We start from the raw sequence: 19,866 nt of genomic DNA, 5'->3' as shown, positions 1-19,866 counted from the left end.
AGTATATTATCGGATTGAATTTTTATTCATTTTAATAAACAAATTAATTTTAGGTCAATTTTCAACAATGAAAGCAGCTTCACCTTTTAAAGGTAAATAAGGAATTTGAGCGCATTTGTACAAAGAATATTTGAATTCAAATTGCATAAAATTCTTCTTCAAACTTGTATCATATGCAAAACAATAGCATGTAAGTTTTCAAAATTTAAAAGAACTTAAAATCTAATTTTAGCAAAATGAGCAAAATAGAAGCCATCTTAACAATAATTCCACATTAAACTTTTTTCTGGTTTGAAATTTGATAAGTTCATTTATTTCTATGGTTTTAATCCTTGACACCAGGCGGACCTCAAATCAATAGTCAAATAATATAATATATTGATAAAATTATGTTATGGTGTGCCATTGAGATGCGAGATGAAATAAGTCTCTCCATAATGTTATTATTACCATCATGATCAATAGCTAAATAAAGAATTGGAATGACCAGTCTTTTTCAGTCAATCTTAATCTGTAACTTCATTTACAATTTACCCATATTTGTATCGGCAAAACTTAGTTTTTTTTTCAATCCGTAATATTGATAGAAATATCGTTTAAGTCAATAGATACTCGGTGATTAGTTATTTACCTTGAATACGCACTATAAGAGACTTTAATTGCTCTAAACAGCTTCATTTTTGGTATGCATATTTTGAATACAAGTTTTTTGATGGATTATTATTTATGTTTTAAAGCTTAAAATGTTCTAATAAAGTGGCTGACCTACTGACAATTTTATCAAAATAATAATGCGATAATAAACAAAAGTTGTAAGATTTAAAAATACTGTTTCTTAAATAAACAAAAGCATTTTTCTAGTTGCAAATGTAAAATACCTTGTATATATACATTATATAATACCTACATAAATATTATATACAATGCATGTCTAAACATCCTTTTAACACCTTATTGAAAAAATGGCAAAATTTTTCAAAGATTTCAAACTAAAAACACACAGAACGGAAATTGCATTTGTCTGCTTAGGGTGTAAACCTGCTATCTGCATCAGAATGAATTATACAGGAGGCAATAAAAAGAGTGTAAAAAAGTAAATATAGCTGCAATCAGAGTAAAGTGGACTTAAGTTGTTGCAAGTCATTAAATTTTATTTCGGTAATTTTTCTCCTGTGTTCAGGTGGATGAAGAATACAGTTCTGTTTGTGAAATAGAACCAGAATCCTGGCTGAGCGTTTTTGACTCGATGGCTGCTCTAAGGTCTGAAGGTTCTAAAAAGGCAATCGAGTAGGGATAAATCGGCCTCGTAGTGTAGCGGTTGGGGTCTTCGCTTCGATTCCTGGCAGGGTCAATGTGAAATATTTGTTTTAATTGTGGCTTAACACTGTCCTAGGTCTAGTACCTAAAGCGTAAGACTAATCACTTTACCTTCCATGGAACAAAAATTATCTAGATATGCTGCAAGTGCCAATACAGTGCCCCATGCACCGCCGGGTGCAGATACGAAAATGATGATGAATTTCCCTTCTGGAATTGTCTCGTTTCTAATGGTGTTGCAATATTGTCAATTTTTTGTGGTGTCCAAGGATTGCTGAAATTTAGTTTAAAATGTATTTCACCATCAGTGGTATAAAAAAGCTCTCAATTTTTTCATCTCCTTTATCACGACCAGGCCGGATGCTTTTATTAAGCTGAATATTGCCAAATGCTTTGAAAAAGGAATGTAAATCAAATAAAAAATTTCATGTGTGGGCCCAGGTTTTTTCTAGGCTGGCAAACCACTACATATTAACAGGAATGTAAATATTTTTCTTTTTGAAAGACCGTTCGTGCAACGCAACATTAAGAATAACATTAGTTTTGAATGACAGAGACTGTTGGTAAAACGTAATTTTCTCTAAAATCTAATCAAATATGTACTAGCAAACTTAGCTAACAACAATTCGAAATTAGACAAAGCGCGTCTTTATTGATTTTAATTATAAAATGTGAGATTGTAAACTTGCTTGCTGGATTTCTATAGTCCTCATCAGAAACATTGCACGCAGAATATAAATATATATATATTTTTTAAAATAATTATTTGCGTTTTTATGATTTACCCAAATTTTTCTTTCAACGAGTTTAAAAAATAACTCACTATTAAAAAATGGGAATTAAGTTGGGGTAGAGTGGGGTTCAAACCATGGACCTTTGATCCGTGAGTCCGAGACACTAGCCACAGGACCACACCCGGTATACTGAACAATTTTCTCATTAATCATTTGTAGGGTGCAATAACCCGAGATCTTTCATACTAAACACTTTGTGAAATATTGCAATCAAAAGTTTTAGAGGACATTTCTAGTAATAAATGTTTTTTGATGGTTGTAGCACGCAGTAGTGAGATTCTATCGCAGATGAGGATCGAAAAATTCTTGTTCAAAAGATCTCAAACGACCACATTCTTAATGAAAATTGCGTATTAACATGCAGATAGCAGGTATTCGCTTTAAAGATCTTGTTTCGTTTAAAAAAAACACAATTTGAATTTCGATATCGATTTAGCGTTTTTTCGGATCACATGCAGTTTTTTTTTTCTCTTTCCAACGATTTCAAAAACGTAATTTAACTAAAAAGTGTAGATAACAGGTTTACACCCTAAGCCAACGATTATACTATTGCAACACACATAAAATATGTAATAGTTTTAAATAACAAACATTTGAAAATAATATATCCGTATAATTAAAGTTTATATATTTATATATTCATAATTCATATATATATATATATGTAGAATAAATAATGGCTGCATACACATAATACAATCAAAGGGTTTATTTATTTCTCTCAATTCCTTTTTATGTAAGATTGCTTATTTAAAAAAAACTTAAATACATGCAAATGCTTAATAATTTACATATGACTAATTTTATTATTTCATAAAAATTTTCAACCCAATCCTATATTCCTTGACTGAAATTAACCGTTTTAATTTCCTCTCATCCTTTTATTTAATATTCTAAACGTAAACACTAACAAAATATAACAAAACAGTAAAAAGTGTGAAAAACATCATTTGGCCTCCTAAAAATGACTCTGAAAATGAAGAATGCCCAGATGAAACAAATCTCCTTTCCCAGGCTGTCTGTCCTACGAGCATTCCCTGCCAAGTCGTTTGCCCCTATGCCAATCTCTGTCAGGCCACCAACCAGGCTGACTTTCTTCCTACTGCGTCCTCCAAGTTCCCTTGCCCTTCTCCTATGGCCTATCGAACTGAACCTGCACCGCAAATGCCAGCTCCATGGCTAATCAAGGCCTCTCGTTCTGACCCTGACTCCACCCATCGCGTCAAGTTTTTGGACGAAGTTACTCAAGAAAATCAGACTAGTCAAACATCAGTCACATCCTCTATTCAAGTGTCTTCGGCATCTATGATACAGTCTTCTAGTCAAAGTTATCAACAAATTACAACGGGAGAAAATATTGTTTCTTCATCACAACAGAGTGGATCTTCCACCCACTGTGAAAATTTTAATGAAGAAGAAAACATTCAAACCATATACCAGTCTCAAACTGGTATGCCAATTGAAAAAAAATACGAAACACCTGATAAAGAATTCCAGGAAGTTATAAGGAACGATCAATCGGAATCTCAAATATCTTCTATCATCTGTACGAACAATGAAGTTCAAAATATTGGGCACAATCAGTCGATTTGCTCAACTGAAGAAACTTACACGTCAGGGAAAAAGTCACCTATGGAATGCGTGGAAACTATTTCTGAAAAAATAAACACTAAACAATTGGTTCAATCGCTAACCAACAAATGTGAAACACTGTGTCCATTGTCTCCTACACTTGAGGCCAAACAAGTTAAAACCGAAGATAAGTTTAATATTTCAAGTAATAAGGAGCATGATCATATACAGGTTCAGAGAAAAGAATCTATTTCAATGACTGCTACCAACAAAAACCAATCAGTACAAGGTGAAAACATGCAATGTATTCTTTCTAATCCAACTCAAAAGCATCAACAAAACCCACTGTTAGATGCTCTAACTATAGCTCCTGAAAGATCATACTCTCCTCTTCCTGAAGCGACTAAAGCAAGTACAGTATGTTCATCAATAAGTGAACCATTGACTGTTTCTTCAATATCCTCTCAACCAGAGAGTACTATAAAAAATACATTTATTGAAAATATGGTCAAAGAAGTTCAAACTATCAATGACTGCAGCGAAGACACGACAAATAAATCTGCAGTGGTAGATTCTTATGAATCTAAAAGCTCGTTTTCTTCTATATCATCAATAAAACCACATACACCGATTCAAACATCTTCTCGACCTGTACCGATGCCGGAAGAAACCATACCGTACTTTCCTCCAGACATACCAATCAATATTGAACGAAGGCAGCCTAGAGGAGGTGCAGTCTCACCATTAGTTTCTGCATTAACTATTGCTCCAAGTCGTCCGTATACCCCACTGGGTGTTCAACCCATTGAACGAGGTTCTTTTCTTGAAGCTCTAACTATAGCTCCGGAACGCCCATACACACCATTGGTTAATGAAAATAATAATTCTAATAAATGCGCAGAGAGCGCGTCAGAAGTGATTTGTTCAAAGCCTATTGCTGTAAACACATTATCTAAAGAATGCATTAGGCCTGTTGCTACACAACCTTGTCAAACTGTCAATGTGCAAACTTCTAAAGCACCAATTCAAACTGTTTGTCAGTTTCAATCATCGACTCAACTATCCGCATTCAAACCTGTGGCTAAAACTATTCAAACGTTTCCCCCACCTTTTCCAGAAGAATTATTGAATTCACAATCCATTACAACCAGCACCAGTAACCAATTTGCACAAGCATCTAGTTCAACGAGGGTGCAGACTACATCTTCATCTATGGTTACAGAATCCCATGAATCTTCTCATGTTCAAGAGTTTCAAAAAATGGAAATTAAACAGAACACAAATATTTTACAAAATTATGAACAATCATTTGATAGCATCCAGTGCGAACAATTATCTGTGATGAATAAAAGAGCATCATCAGGTTTACAAAAACCATCAAATATACCGTGTTACCAGAAAAATCTAGAACAATTACCATCTCAAAGAGGTAAAACCCCGGAAATCACAAATGAACCAGCTATACTGCAGAAACCAATTTCACCCTGTATTGCTCCTGATACCATTGATCCACATGTAAAAAAAAATACAACTTATCAACAAACAAGTGAACCAAATAGAGCTTGTGAAGGTTTAAATATTGCATCAACCCAATGCAATCTAGTCGCTGAACAAAAGAAAACTGACATACCATCAGTACAAGATCTCCAAAAAGACACACCAATTTCTATGACATTTCAACCAGTAACTGAAGCAACTCTTCGAGTTTCACCAACTGTTGGTAGTCGCCCAACTACTCCCAGCATGATTAATAAGCCAGCTCCACTTATACCTTATTATCAAATGAATTTAGTAGCTGTGGAATGTTCACCACCAGAAACAAATCTTTATGAGCCATCAAGTCCAGAAGTGAGCCGTTCTCCAACACCTAAAATGATTCGTACTCGATCTCCAGCTCCTGGTCCTCCTCCTAATCCGCTTAAAATGCAGGCACCAAAGATTAAAGAGACCACAGCTCAAGCTCAAACATCTCACTCATTACTTTCTCAAGCTACAGCAAATCTACGTAAAGAACATGAATCTGTAAAAAATAATTTCCAAAGTGGAGTAGAAATTTTCAATTCTTCCGGAGCAAAAAACTGGGCTAACAATCAACAATCCTTTTTAAAATCTCAACATATGACAAAAATAGGTTTTCATTCACAAGAAACAATGGATGCAAAAATTAGCGAGTCATTGCAGTTGAACCATCAGTGTGTAGAACGGGCAACACAATCCCAATCAGTTTTTGAAAAGGGGACGAATTCTGTGCAAAGAACTAGAAAAGTTTTTGAAGAGTTCGAAAGAACCCAAGTTGCAAAATCAATTGAAATACAAAAAAATGCCGGAGCTATCACTTCTAATCCCGTACCACAAATTCCAAATAAATCCTCAGCACCCAGTCACAATTACACCCAGCAAGAATCCCCAAGGAATGTTCAACAACCGCAATCCACTCTTCCTATTGTATCTTTTCGCCCTCAAACTCAACCAGAGGCGATATTGTCTGTTCAACCTTCCGCTAATACGGCAACAAAGCCCCAACCAATCTGCGGGCTGCCTTGTTCCATCACTAGCGGTGCTAACCTTAACACCAGTGGCCCGGTATGTGATCCCACCCCCTCCACAGGTGGTGCAGGAGCTGCAGCTCGCGGGAAGACCTTCGGGGTGTCTTCCGCCCCCAAGCGCGGCCGCGGCATTCTCAACATGGCTGCGGGACCCGGATCACGAGTCGCTCTCTGCGCACATTGTAATGGCCACATTAGGTACATTTGCATTATATTGTGTGTTTACAGGTGCTGCTTCCAAGAGTGTCTTGCATTATGTGCACTGCTGTAGCGTGTAGAGTTCTAACTAATGCATGTTGTGTGTATAAATTAATTATATGATTTTGGTTGTTTTTGTTTGACTAGATGAACCTGATAACAATAACCGAGAAATGCCAGTTAAAAAAAAGATAGAATACGCAACTAATGGAATGACTAACAATTCTCTGATGAAACAGCTATCTAGAAACGCTTTCAATGGAACATACGAAATAGGAATACAAAGGAAAATAAAACCTGGAGATCATATTGCCAGCATGGCAAATAAAATCAAGGATACCGTTGTGTTAAAACATCCGTTAAAAGTTAATGAGCCATCAAACATCAACAGTAGTGAGAGTATAAAAATCAATAAACACAGTAATGGAATAAGCAGTAATAACCCATTAAATAATTGTAATGAGATGCAATACACCAAAAACACATTACCTATTTGGAATCAAAATGGAAAAAATTCACCAGCAGAGCCACAATTCCCAGTGCCCTATACACCTGGAGCCATCCCCCCTCCGCCTCCTCCACCGCCTAAGTTCAAAGTAGGCTCCGCATCACCAGTCCACAATGGAAATCCTTCTCCAACCATTAGTCAGTCTTCCTCTCCCATGACGAGTCTCTCTGGGAGTGGTTCCCTTTCTCCGGTTTATGAAAAACAATATAAAAATACTGCTGATCAATCTGATATGCCCCCAAAACAACTTACATCTGCCTTATTGAATAAAATTATCAAAAAAGACATTTCAGTAAATGAGAAATCAGAAACAGAAAAACCCGTGCAAAAAGATTTGCAAAATTCACAGTCACAGCAAAACAAAATTGCAAGTTCCTTTTTAAATGGGCAAACACGAAAACCTTTAACTGAACAAAATTTTAAACCATTTAACAAAAAAAATGAAATTTCTCTTTCAATTCAACAAGATCAAGTAAAACCAAATACAGGCTTCAATAAAATTTGTGATAATAATCAAAATAATTTAAACGACTCTCCAGTAAAGCTAAGGGAGAAAAAAAATAGTCCGCAAGATGCCAAATCATCGGGAAAAGGTGACTCTCATGTAACCTCACGACCACTGAGTACTATTGCGTCTGTGGATTTAGTCGATGGTGTCTACCCTGTATGCAATCAGTGTAATAAGCAAATAACCAGGTAATTTTTTGTCCAAAATAAATCTTTTATATAATTTTAGACTTCAAAATTCTTCAACCGTTTTGTGTGCATGGTTTTAAAATATATTTTTACTGAAATAACATTATTTTTTTCTAATAATGAATGTTCGTATTATTTTACCAATACTTGGATAAAAAATGGAATTGAAATTCACTAAGCATAAAATTTTATTATCTGTTATAAATATATGTATATACATAAAAAAGAAACTGAACTAATGTTGTGGTGGGCGGAGTTTCTGTAGCGCCGGGTTCTGCCAGTAGGATCGTGTAGAGCTACCTTTTCTCAGTCGGAATGCCAAGGATCATCGCTGGATAAGTTCCATATGACTGGTGTGAATTTTTGTCACATTTTTTCAATGAATGAGTGAAGTTTTGCTTCAAAACTTACGCAGAAACTCTTGAAATGTTAACATCCGCCCACAAACATGATGCTAGGGGAAAACTCAAGTGTTTGAGTGGTTTTCCCATTTTAAATAAGGTGAAATATCAATTGGTAACCGACCCCACTCTGGGGGTCTTCAACGGTCCGAACTTATGAAAATGTCCATAAAATTTGCCAAATGATCCCTTGGAGTTCAGTGCAGCAAATTTTGAATTTTGAAAAAGAGTGGCTGCAAAATTTGTTCTCACACAGCCCTCTCTACGTGCCAATTTTTTATCAAAAAAGATATGACCGCTGTATCCCACCCCCTTGTTCACCCGATCTAGCCCTCTGCAACTTCTTCTTATTCTCTTGAATGAAAAATACACGAAAAAAATGCATTTTGCTGATGTTGCTGAGGTGAAGTAAAAAACGACAGAGGCGCTGTCGAAGCTGAATCAAGAGTTATTTAAAGCCAGTTTTTTGTAACAAAGTTTTAAAATATTAGTTTGGTTTTTTTTTAGTATGTATTTTCAAAAAATTTACCATTCAAATGGTAATTAAGTAAACGCAACCCCAACAATTTTAATAATTATTGTATATTGTGGCGATAGGGGTCCCTTCATTACAGCACTCGGACGCATCTGGTGCCCGGAACACTTTGTGTGTGTAAACAACACTTGCAGACGCCATTTGCAGGACATCGGATTCGTTGAGGAAAATGGCCAACTTTATTGTGAATATTGCTTCGAGCAGTTTATTGCTCCAGCTTGCGATAAGTGCCATGGAAAAATTAAAGGAGTGAGTGAACTTTTGCTTTGTTAAGTAATTCAATTCAAAATTATAATTTTTTTGTTTTTTGTTATTCATTGTTATTCATTATATAATATTATGTATGTGCATTTAATTTTATTGATGATAACTTGCATTTTACATTTAATTTTCTTATTTTTACTTATACATAATTATTTTTATTACAGGATTGCTTGAATGCTATTGGAAAACATTTCCACCCTGAATGCTTCAACTGTGCTTACTGTGGAAAACTATTCGGAAATAATCCATTCTTCCTGGAAGAAGGACTTCCTTACTGTGAAGCGGGTAAGTTGTTACGTTAAAATTTACGTGAAAAAGAAAGTAAAAAGATATATTTTTAGATATGTATTTTTAGAAAGAAAGAAATAATTTATTTTTTTTAAATTGAAAGTAATATAAAAATAATTCAATTTGATAATCTTTGATGTTCAATCAAAAATTGAAATGCATGCTTCAGAATGCATTCTTTTAAAAAAGTCAATGTCATGATGGGCCGATCTTTTTAACCCAGAAAGTTAAGAAACTTAATCAAATGATATTGGAATTTTATTTTTGATTATTCAACTTTTTACAGCATAAAAACATCGGGGGAGTTATTCCAAAACCCGCATAATTGATGGCTTAATTATTATTGTTAAAAAATAACAAAATGTAGGCATTAATTTTCCAATAAGTATATTTGACGTTTGAGTTTTCATACTAGATCACAGAATACAATCAGAGGAAAACTTTCTTAGGACTCATAAGAATGTACACATTGTCAAGTTTGATTTGATTTTAGATTGGAATGAGCTGTTCACAACGAAGTGCATCGCTTGCGGCTTCCCAGTGGAAGCTGGAGACAGGTGGGTGGAGGCCCTCAACAATAACTACCACAGTCAGTGCTTCAACTGCACGGTGCGTATGCTACACTTACATTCCATCTTTGTTGCCACTTCGACATCACCATCACATCCTTCAACTTCGAGCTCCGGGTGAAATTATTGGGATTTTATTCATCGAAAAATCCCGATGCATCAAACTTTCTTTAAACCAATAATAATACTTTTTAAATTTACATAACTACACTATTCGCAAATCCTTATACCACATTTGCACATAAAAAATAAATATTAAAATAATTCTTAACACAAATATGGTCAGTAACAACTGTGGTCAGGTTAATTGGATCATCAATTTTCTTGATAAGATCCATTTATTTATTTCAAATTAACGCCCTTATGTATACACAAAATAAATATTTGGAAAAACACCATATATAATAGTAAACCGAGTAAACCTAATTCTAATTAATAATCCTTAATCCAATTCTAATTTCCAAATGTGTATTCTTTATTCTTAACATAATTTTTACAAAGTTCTGCATATATTTACCTAATTTTTCTTTCCTAGTTTGGATAAGTGCCGTTTATCCCACAGGGTGCGAAATGTCAAATTTTCGGGTAATCAAAATATGCGTATTTTAAACCTTTGTAGAAAATGTATCTGACGTCTCACAAAAAAAAAATAGTGTCCTTTGTAATTGTTGCTTATTTGAAAATAAAAATAATGAAAAACGTGCAAAGACCCTATTTAATATATCTAGAAAGAAATCATCAAATGTACAGTTACAGTACAGCGCAGTGCCATGTTTATTATGAACAGGAGTTAGTGATGGACTACAACAAAACTCAGGGAAATACTTAAATTCCAAATTTTCAACTAAACCATTGACTGGCCCCGAGCAAATAGCAGAAGACAGTAACTTCAATAATGGGTTTAGTATCTAAAACTCATGCCTTGAGAGAACCTTATCTCAGTGATCATAAATATTTATAAAATAATGGGAATTAAATGAATAATTAATTTAAAAACAGTAATTTATTTGTCAATTAAGGATCTCACTGCTATTCCAATATGAAAATATCTATAGTAAAATTAAATAAAAATTTGTTGTTAAATAATCTTAAAAATCTAAATATTTATAACTATTTTATATTTCAATTAAAATACAAAACATAATTTAATATTCAAGAGTTTCGGAATATAATGTAAACCCTAATATTTATACACTAAACAAATAAAATCCCTTAGTACCATAAAGAAACAGGAATTTTATGGACAGTCCTTGCTTTGAAATAATTACGCTATTATGTGTTGGTTTTATTTTATTAACAAATATCCAGAACAGTATCTTCCTCTTAAGCTTTGCGGACACTGTTCTAAAACCCGGGTTTTAAATACGGATGCAATTTATTTTCCCTTTTATTAGTAATGCACATAATCAGTAATGATGTTGTGATTCTTTATTACATAATCAAAAATTCTTATAAAATCCCTCAGGTCTGAAATTGCGCACAAATAAATTTGAATGAAAATAATAAATAGGTATGGAAAATAAAAAAAGTTAAAAAACGACTGAGAATCCGAAAGATCTTAAAAACTGGTAGGTACAGACAAATTTGAGTTTCTTAAAAATAGGGTCATTAACTTATGTACTATAAATAAAAGGACTTTTAAATAATTATTTTGAAAAAACTGAAAAGCTCACAAACTCAGTATGGGGAAAAATCAGGAAGTATTAAAAGTCCTGAAGAATCTCACCGTCTCTTTGATAACCAATTATTCAACAACAGACAAATTTTTAGACGTGATAATCGTCACAAATCGATTTAATTATTGATTAATAACCAAGCTTAAAGGTTATTTAATATGCATTATTAATAATATAATATTATAATAATAACCAATTATGAATTATTTTTCTAAATTTATCAATTTATTATGCGCATTACTGACCGAGTAGTATTCATGCATTTTTTGGTTTTAGTTTTGCAATTATTTTACATATTTTTGACAATTTTTTTTAAATTATAGACAATATTTTTACCATTGAGAAAACACATTGTTTTGGTTAATAGTTTGAATACATAATCTATGATAAATTCCACGAACAATGTCTAAACATGGGTATTTTCCAATATTTGTAATATTAACTGAGTAATATGTCTATAAAATACAGGCTGTATCAGGAAGAGACATAAAGCAAACACGCGTCCCACACCTTATGGATCGTGCCATACACATATTTAATTAGAATTGAAGAGATATGGATATTTAAAGATAGGCAGAGTGTGGAAAGTGGCTACTCAAATCAGCCCAATGACAGGTCATAGGCCTTCCCAAAATGCCTAGACTTCCATATTCCGTTCTCCATCTTTGTTATAATATGTCAAAATATACTATGTTATGTTGTTATGTAATGCCTTCAGTAATTTTTCTCTTTTTTTAAGTGTGTGAAATATAGAGTTTTTTTTATGGCTTTTGTATATTATGTATTTCGATATTAGTTAAACACATCAAGTATATATAATATATATTTGCTGTGACAATGTAGATCAAAATGTGTTGTGATTTTATAAAACATATATTGTGTTAAATTAACCATTATTTATGTTGTCTTTTTAATTGGATTTTGTTCTTATCCTTGTCTGCACCTAGCAGTGTGTAGAGCCCTGAATTTCACGCCAATTGCGGTGTATCTTGATCAGTTGTTACATAAGACAAAATGATCAGTCGGATGTGGCAGTTTGGGGACTTAAAATATGTACTGAAAAAACAACCTTAAAATAAATGTATTGTCAACGCGGTTGAGAAATGAGCCCTCTAACTAAAACTTAAAAAGAGGGACAATTGCATTTTATAAAATACAATGTACATATGTATATGTTAACTATATTCATATTGTATACACCTTGTCTTCAAACTGCACATAAACTTAATGTTTATTAGTCTAAAAAACCTTTCTTTCTATTTTGATACTTATTATAGTCGGTCATTTATTACTTTACATAAAAATATACATTTTTTTTAAATATATTTATATTTCAGATGTGCAAAAAGAACCTCGAGGGACAGAGTTTCTACGCCAAGGGAGGACGTCCATTCTGCAAGTCTCACGCACGCTAATATTCTTTCTCAAGAAAGAAATTCGCTGTCACCCTTTTATCAATCGACCAATGTTGCCGATCGTGCCAGCAATATTGGTAATGCTTCTCCGAATCAATATTCAAGCGGTATTTTTGATGATATTTTAAGCCTATCAGGAAAAGTACTGAGTAAGGTAACTGTTGATAAAATACATAGTTCTACTTATTGCGATGTCACAGATGTTCCTGCTGCCACAGATGATATAACTGAAATTGAAAGAGATGCACTCAGGAATGACATCAATTCTCCAATTTCAGTTACAGATACCTTCCGAACTGAAACATTTACGAATGAAGACATTTTAAAAATAAAGTTAACTCCTACATTAATGGAATTAGATGACTTTCTGTTTGGTAAATTAACTCCGAGCATCGAGCTCGATAGACCGATAACACCATTGTTCTTTACAAAGGAAAAGTCTATTCATTCAGATACTAATATCATGTACAAAAGTGATGTGGTGGTAGAGGAAAGTGATTTGATTCCACTGCATATGGATAATCAGAAATATGACACTATTGAAACACATAACTCTATGGTCTCAAGTTATATTACAAACAGAACTCAAAATGAAAAAAATCAAGAAAATACTTCTTCTGTTTTAAGCGATACACCTAATTATAGGAACTTCGAAGATGTTAACAAAAGTTGTAAAAATCTAAAAATTGAAATAAAAAAATCAAGTTTTTGTTCAAAATTCTTGAATATGCCGGCTCATTACCATGCAGCAATCATTTGTTTCTTACTTGTGGCATACAATCTTATGTTTAACATGTATAAACACTATTACCAAAAAACATCAATTCATCTCTCTAAGTAGGAACTTTAATTTGAACTTCAAACAATATGTATGTCTATATATTTTAATTGCACAGCTGTGGTGTTTTAAAGAAGTGTGTAAAACCGTAATCTAGAGAGCAATTTGTTCTGTCAAAAGGATGATTCACAAATATACTGTATATAATAAGCGCTTAAAAAAATAAAATATTTTCATCATCGAGTTTGCAAAATAAACTAATTATATATATAGTAAATATTTATTGTAGAAGAGAATTAGTATTTGTCTTTGGCAATGTGAATTTTTCAGTATATAATATAAATTTAATTTATACTAGTCAAAATAAACTAATTTAAGGATAATATGCCATAATAATTTTAATTGCACTATATGGAAGTGAAGAATATCTTCAATATTACGTCATAAATATTTATCATAATCGTAATAATACTACTTAGGCTAATCTAACCGATTAACAATATGTTTAACAAATTTTTTGTTTTATTGCTAATAAGAAGTATAATTTCATAATATTGTCTCATAAATATTATGTCTACCAACATACAAGAACTCGCGTATCAAATATAACCTAATCGCATTATATAAAATAATTATTATAACAAGTCTAGATACTTATATTAAGTTCTTAATAATTAATTAATGCTTCTGCTTATCAATTCATAGTTTGAATCCAAACATAAAAAATGCAAACAAACATTATTATTGTGATACAGAGAAGCTTACTATAAAACATTAAAGAAATACATTATTTTCCAACACTACACCTATGGCATAGTAGGGATCCTCTCCTCTGTAAGAAGTGCACAAACTATAGTCATTTTACCCTGTACGCAATTAATATTTTTTGTGAATTATGGTATTTTAATGTTTTTTGCTTCATAAATAATAAAGTATTTTAAAATAGTGTAATTTTATTTACTTTCTCACTACAAAGAAATCTCCATTTTAATAACATATTATTTATTTATTAAACACCCAGAGGGCTCTTACAAATGCAGTTCAAAAGTAAGTACATAGAGTATATAATTAAAGCAGCAGTTATAATATAAAGTATAATCATAATTGATACATTAAACACGTAATTAATTGTAAAAAAAAAGGATAGAAAGTAAAAAAGAATTGTAATGCAACACATTAAAAGAAGAATTGAGTTGATGGCCATTCGATGGACAGGATAGCTGATTTAATTACAGCAGGAGTGGTGTGGACTAAGTTCATCAGCTCTGCATAATCATAAGCAGTTCTGTGCATGCAAACCAGGGGAGAATGGTGAGTGTAGTTTGTCCCGTTGTACTCGCATTGGAACATCTCGGTGAAATAGTTAAGGCTTTCATCTTGTTACGCATACAAGCTGCTCAACTTATGCAACTTCAAAAATATTTAGAGTTTGTCAAAATTTTTGTAGACAAGGACTGGATTCAACCCTGGGGAGCTGTGAATATTAACATATTACAACACAAACTTCTTCTTTAACTTCACAAACATCAACAGATGAAATAATTGAAGGAATAAAGATGGTCAAATATGGGCAGAATGGTGAATATTGCACGGTGTGTAAAGTGGCCACTTAAACCAGCCAATGACAAGTCATAAGCCCTGTAGATGCCTAGATTACTATATTACCTTCTCTAAATGTTCTTTTTCTCTGTTGTAATATGTTAATTATGCAACTTCCTTAATAAAAATTGCACATATTATTTGAAAATGCACGCATTTCATCCCAGTGACGGTCGGTGGCAAAAACTTCAGGGGGTGCAAAGTAGACTAACCCGATGGCCTTCGCAGTGCAAGGAAACCGTAGGTTGTGGGTTCAATCCTAGCCTTGGGCAATGAAAAAGAGAGTTTTCCTTCTATGTCTTTGTGTTGAATAAGTTATTTAAAAGAAAAACAAACAAAACACTGAATTGACAAAATACGCATATTTATATGCATGTACATTTTAAAACTACATACTTAAAAATGACATTTTTTAATTTTTATAACTAACATTAAAGTCCGAGAACGGACCCAGAAGCCTCCTATAACGAGCGTCTTGAGGATGCGACGGTAGACCTGGCTTGGACACGTGCTGCGTATGCCTCACGAGAGCCTAAACCCAAGTTGCCTCTTCTTTAAATCTGGGGGCTCGCGCCGTCCTGGAAGGCCGTCATGACGATCTTTCGACTTTATTCGACGGAACTAAGGGGCACTAGATTTACGTGGGAGGAGGCGAGAGTGCTAACTGGCGAGAGGGTCTCCTGGAGGCAACTGGTGATGTCCACATGCTCCACTTAGGAGCAGATGTGGAAAAGAAGAAGAAAAATTACTTGAATAAAAGTCCATTCTACGATCTTTTGATCTAAAATAAATAATAAAGTTCACTTTCCACTGTAGTCGTTATAGTTGAACCAATTATTTACTTAAAAATTACTATGTTAGTTGCTCTATCAATGACTCCAAATCAGTAACACCGACGACTGATAACGTAACTTCATAACTTATAACTGATCCAAACTCAGAACTAAGCCCTCTATACTAAAAACTAAAACAGGTAACATGATATTCTCTGTTCTTCGTTTAAGAGAATAGCCATAACAATGAGGAAGTTCAGTGGTTTTTTTAAAAATAATTATTTGTTAATAGACTCTTAAACTAAGTCAATTTTTTTTTTTTTTAATTTTTATATATCGTTTTATCGGCGCTACGATTTTTCAAAGTTTTGTATTTCTGAAATATCTCCGCGTGTAACGTCAGAGGTTCATTTCCGCTTATTCTCATTCAGTTCTTCCTATTGGTCCAGAAGCGACAAGCAGACCGGAAATCTTTCATAGCTCTCAGATCATAGGTTGATTCACATGAACCAGTGACGTCATTTAAAGTAGTGCGTTTTTATCAAAATATTTTTTATTATTTTTTCTGTACATTTTCAAGAAACTTTGCCGTACAATTTAATGCTCTAATTTTTACCCCGCGTAAGAAAACATTTTTTGTATCCAATTTCCCGTAGGGCTGAAGTTCCTCATTAAACATCTATCCAAAATGAGAAGAATGCAGAACTTCTTTACTCTTCTAACATATAAACCATATTAATCTAGTAAAAAGAGATGAGTGACATCTTGTGATTTGCATATTAGTAAATTATAAAGAATGCAATAAATATTCAAAATAATTCCATATCCTTCGGAGTTCGCAGATCAGCTCAGGGCATCGGGAGGAGCACTGCTTCATATTTGTAGCCGGCGTCATAGTCCTTTATTTTATTATTGTATGTTAGTATAAATGTTTCAATCATTATTTTAGTTATATTTAATATGTAACCTAGTATGTATGAGTCTGCGAGGCTAATTCCGTGTCTAACCGGCCGCTGCTGTATAGAGGACGAATTGAGCGGAGCGTGTCAAGCTAGCGGCCCTTTCACGTCCACTCTAGTCGGCGCTCGATTGTGCAATGGAGGAACGGGGCGGGGGTCGGGGCTTATACGTTGGCTAGAGGGCGCCTATTTACGTTGGCCGCTCGGGAGAATACTTGGCAAGGGTAGGGGGCCGGCACCATTCCCGTACCTAAGTTAACCGTAGGGTCAGATTTTGTAACCTTGTATAAATATGTGCACATGTAAGAAATAAAGACATCGATCGAAAACAGTAAACACTCTCTTTTAACTGTACACTTCGTCTTCAGATCTTCACTGCACCTTTCCTGGACTCAGCGGAATCCAGAAGCGGATTTACAACCTACTAGCCGCCACTGTCAGCCGATAGTATTTTGAATAAATATTCATACCTACGGGCTACTGATACCTATCGCAGCTCGCAGTAGAATACCAGCGCCTTGCCGAGATTTTACAGTCTCACTATTCTTTATACAAGGCGGAAACGCGTCTCGTACAATATTTGATCATTTTTTTCATCACTTCTAGCACTAAACTATTCAGGATTGTCGTTTTAGCCAGAATACATATTGGCTAGCAATATTATAGAATGGCTTTGTATTGTAAAATGGCCAATTGACAAATAGCCACATTGCATTTAATGGTATCCCAACGATAAGACATGACGTTTTAGCCGATTGTCCTTTTTGTTAATTTTTCCGTCATATTAGGTAATCATTGGTGGGTATTTCAGTTATTATTACACAAAAATATGATTTTGTGCAGAAAAATTATGACAGTATGTAAATGCTGAAGTTTTCGGAGTTTTATGGATCTATATTATATTCCTAAATAATGTATTATTACTTTTGCTTACAATATTTTTACTATTTTTAAAATAAAGTAATGAATCTTTAATATATATCAATTTTAACCATATTTGCACATTTACATAGTAGCTAAACATGGCTGGCCAAATTGTAGAATGCCAAGTATCGATAATGTGGCTAATCTATTATACATATGGAGCCGTTTTGTAATATAGCTAGCCAATATATTATATTCAGTAAATGTGACAATTCGGCTATATATATTAATGCTTGGCAATCATACTAAGGACCTGAAATCATATCAGAGTGACCTTCAGACCACTGCTTAGGGGAAGCGAATATTCAGATGCAACATTGAAATAAACATAATCCTAATATTCCATAATATATATTATAAAATGATAATTAATTAATGCAATACAATTTGACTATGTAACATAAATATGTCCCATCTATAAAAACTAAGTTTTTTTCCCTCCATCCTTGAATGCTAGCCAAATACTGAAAGACTTATAAATGCTGAAAAAAACAACAAAAAAATTCATTAAAAACATGTATCAATTAAGTAATTAATTATATCAATCAATAAAAAATGCAAAATGAAATATAATTAAGGATATTGCCACTCCAGTGAGGCACGAGTATTTAATAGTAAAAATAACTGACGTCGGAACAAATTAACAATAAAATAACATATTCATATTAGTACATACCCTCCAATATCCAGAAGACAAAAAACCATCATAAGCGTGAGAAAACAATGTACAATTTGAGATCCAATTGGTTCCTTGTCTGGATTATGACCAAAGTTTTTGAAGTTTCGTTTAGGAATATAAACACAAATATTTTTGGGAGCAGCTATTGAATATGATTTTAACGAGCGATCTACAGTCGTTGCATATTTTCCACTTCGTGTTAATAATCGAGAAATTTGGAAGCACGTTTTCAAATGCGAAAGCATTCTAGCAGGAAGGCCAAATGGCCACAGCACATTTGAATTGTAAGTTGTCGGTTATGTTATGGTTACTTAATAAAGATATAAAAATACGCCAGCAGGTCGACAGTACAAGTAACTCGGTAACACAAATAAATCGCACACAGATTGACAGATGACAGATTTACAGATTACAGCAGATTAGCAGATATCTGTGACTGATTTAGTGTTGCGCCACATTGCGAATTCGATCGTCGATATCGATGTAATAGTGATGTCTTAATCGATCGATATTGGTCGATACGGTAGACATTGGTGAATTAAATTCATGATAAGGAACAAAAGTAGAAAAAAAAACACCGATTAGATGTATTACATTTTTATTAATAAAATCATATTTATCACACAATGACAGTGGTAACATGAAAGTTTATGTAATATACATTATGCATATCTAAAGAAAACATAAAATTACTATCAGAAATAAAACGCATAAAAAAATTGTCTATAACTGAGTTCCTATAACTTAACTTTACTAATTTTACCTTTGTACATAACTGAGGTCCTATGTATTTAACTATGCGTATTTTTCTTGTGATAAATATCCTAATTAACTACCCATAATCCATAAAGACAGGTTAACAATTTTAATTTTGTAAAAAAACTTCTTCTTGTTTTTTTTAGGCTTTTTCACCCCTAACTGGGGTTTTCTAGCCAATATCGAGTTTGAGATTTTACTTATTTGAATATTTACACATGTGTTAGTACTATATACAAGTCAGTGTGTTAGTATTTAATATTACATCATCCATTCCCTTTCCGCACCTAATGGTGCATAGGGTAATGCATTGGTACTCCAATCGCAGCGTATCTTGATCTTTTTTTGTTACACGAAGGTAAGATGATCAGTCTTACGCTTCAGGTACCAGTCCCGATGTTCCACCAACCAATTCTTGACGTTACTCATACCTAAATTTAGAACATTTTCTAGATTCTTTGGGTCCTTTCCATTTGCATACATGAAAAAATCATCCGCGTACCGAAGCAAACTTGCCTCCATTGGAACTATGTTGCTGATGTCATGCGTATAGATATTGAAGAGAATTAGGCTCAGGACAGAACCCTGGTTAAGTCTTGCTTAACTCTCTCTCCACCGC

The 19,866-nt window shown here is 33.4% G+C and overlaps 1 protein-coding gene and 1 long non-coding RNA gene across 2 annotated transcripts in view; one reads left to right on the top strand and one right to left on the bottom strand.

The window, feature by feature from the left end:
• LOC148270939 (uncharacterized) overlaps nucleotides 1-14,503 on the top strand; it is a gene marked incomplete at its 5' end in the record, with an annotated part of 30,391 nt that extends 15,888 nt beyond the window's left edge. Inside the window, 6 exons of the mRNA XM_088242022.1 lie at nucleotides 54-92; nucleotides 6,292-6,427; nucleotides 8,630-8,816; nucleotides 8,996-9,116; nucleotides 9,613-9,728; nucleotides 12,702-14,503. Of these exons, the coding sequence (XP_088098148.1) occupies nucleotides 54-92; nucleotides 6,292-6,427; nucleotides 8,630-8,816; nucleotides 8,996-9,116; nucleotides 9,613-9,728; nucleotides 12,702-12,779 (677 nt within the window). The remainder of the gene's footprint in view (nucleotides 1-53; nucleotides 93-6,291; nucleotides 6,428-8,629; nucleotides 8,817-8,995; nucleotides 9,117-9,612; nucleotides 9,729-12,701) is intronic.
• A 3,644-nt stretch (nucleotides 14,504-18,147) lies between these two features.
• LOC148270938 (uncharacterized) lies at nucleotides 18,148-18,904 on the bottom strand. The gene is made up of 2 exons (XR_015825246.1): nucleotides 18,489-18,904; nucleotides 18,148-18,294 (listed from the first exon to the last, which is right to left on the bottom strand). It is a non-coding gene; the product is annotated as an uncharacterized LOC148270938 (long non-coding RNA).
• Nucleotides 18,905-19,866: the final 962 nt, after the last annotated feature.

The sequence above is a fragment of the Micrasema longulum genome, unplaced genomic scaffold (assembly GCF_059751315.1).
Source record: "Micrasema longulum isolate JH-2025_06_02 unplaced genomic scaffold, ASM5975131v1 h1tg003243l, whole genome shotgun sequence".
In the NCBI taxonomy this organism is placed as follows: domain Eukaryota; kingdom Metazoa; phylum Arthropoda; class Insecta; order Trichoptera; family Brachycentridae; genus Micrasema; species Micrasema longulum.
This window is presented reverse-complemented; position numbering and strand designations above follow the sequence as displayed.